The sequence below is a fragment of the Apaloderma vittatum genome, unplaced genomic scaffold, assembly GCF_000703405.1.
Source record: "Apaloderma vittatum isolate BGI_N311 unplaced genomic scaffold, ASM70340v1 scaffold41921, whole genome shotgun sequence".
NCBI classification, from domain to species: domain Eukaryota; kingdom Metazoa; phylum Chordata; class Aves; order Trogoniformes; family Trogonidae; genus Apaloderma; species Apaloderma vittatum.
Window position 1 is genome coordinate 412 of NW_009701552.1, and position 918 is coordinate 1,329.

At 57.6% G+C, this 918-nt stretch overlaps 1 protein-coding gene across 1 annotated transcript in view; it reads left to right on the top strand.

Annotated features, from left to right (window-relative positions):
* Nucleotides 1-350: 350 nt before the first annotated feature.
* The window catches only part of HOXB2 (homeobox B2), a gene marked incomplete at its 5' end in the record, with an annotated part of 859 nt that continues 291 nt past the window's right edge, over nt 351-918 (top strand). Inside the window, 2 exons of the mRNA XM_009879175.1 lie at nt 351-588; nt 663-841. Coding sequence (XP_009877477.1) covers nt 351-588; nt 663-841 — 417 coding nt within the window. The remainder of the gene's footprint in view (nt 589-662; nt 842-918) is intronic.

Consider the following 918-nt stretch of genomic DNA (forward strand, 5'->3'; position numbering starts at 1 on the left):
AAAAAATAAAGGGAACACGGGTGGAAATTCCCTTTATCCCTGAAGGCAGCAGAGAAGGAAAATCTCTAAAGGGAGAGGCCGAGAAGCAGCATCCTTTCCCCTCCTTCGGGCAAGGGAACCGGAGAGTGATTTTCAACCTTCTTCCACCGTGGGGAGAATGTAATTAAACATTTATTTTCTCCCGTAGCGGGTTCCACACCCTACACCCCCCTCCACCAGCCACCCCCTGCTCAGTAGAGCCGGGGACGGAAAAAAAAGGGGCGGGGGGGGCTGCAGCCCTTCCTCTTTTGCCCCCGCTCCCTCTCCTCGCAACGTGCGGGTTTGTTTTTTTTTTTTCCTCTATGTTTAAGACATCCAGGGGCTGGCAGACAGCAGCGGCTCCAGGAGGCTCCGCACCGCTTACACCAACACGCAGCTGCTGGAGCTGGAGAAAGAATTTCACTTCAACAAATACCTCTGCAGGCCCCGGCGGGTGGAGATAGCGGCTCTGCTCGACCTCACCGAGCGACAAGTCAAAGTTTGGTTCCAGAACCGCCGGATGAAGCACAAGAGGCAAACCCAGTACAAAGAACCCCCCGACGGGGATCTCCCCTAACCGCTTACACCAACACGCAGCTGCTGGAGCTGGAGAAAGAATTTCACTTCAACAAATACCTCTGCAGGCCCCGGCGGGTGGAGATAGCGGCTCTGCTCGACCTCACCGAGCGACAAGTCAAAGTTTGGTTCCAGAACCGCCGGATGAAGCACAAGAGGCAAACCCAGTACAAAGAACCCCCCGACGGGGATCTCCCCTACCCCAGCCTGGACGAGGGCAGCGACCCCGCGGAGGAGCAGGAGGAAAGTCCTGTTTTCGGGCCGGCTCCGGAGCCTGGCGGCGCCTACCGAAGCGAAAAACCGAGGGACCAGGAGCCCGGGAGC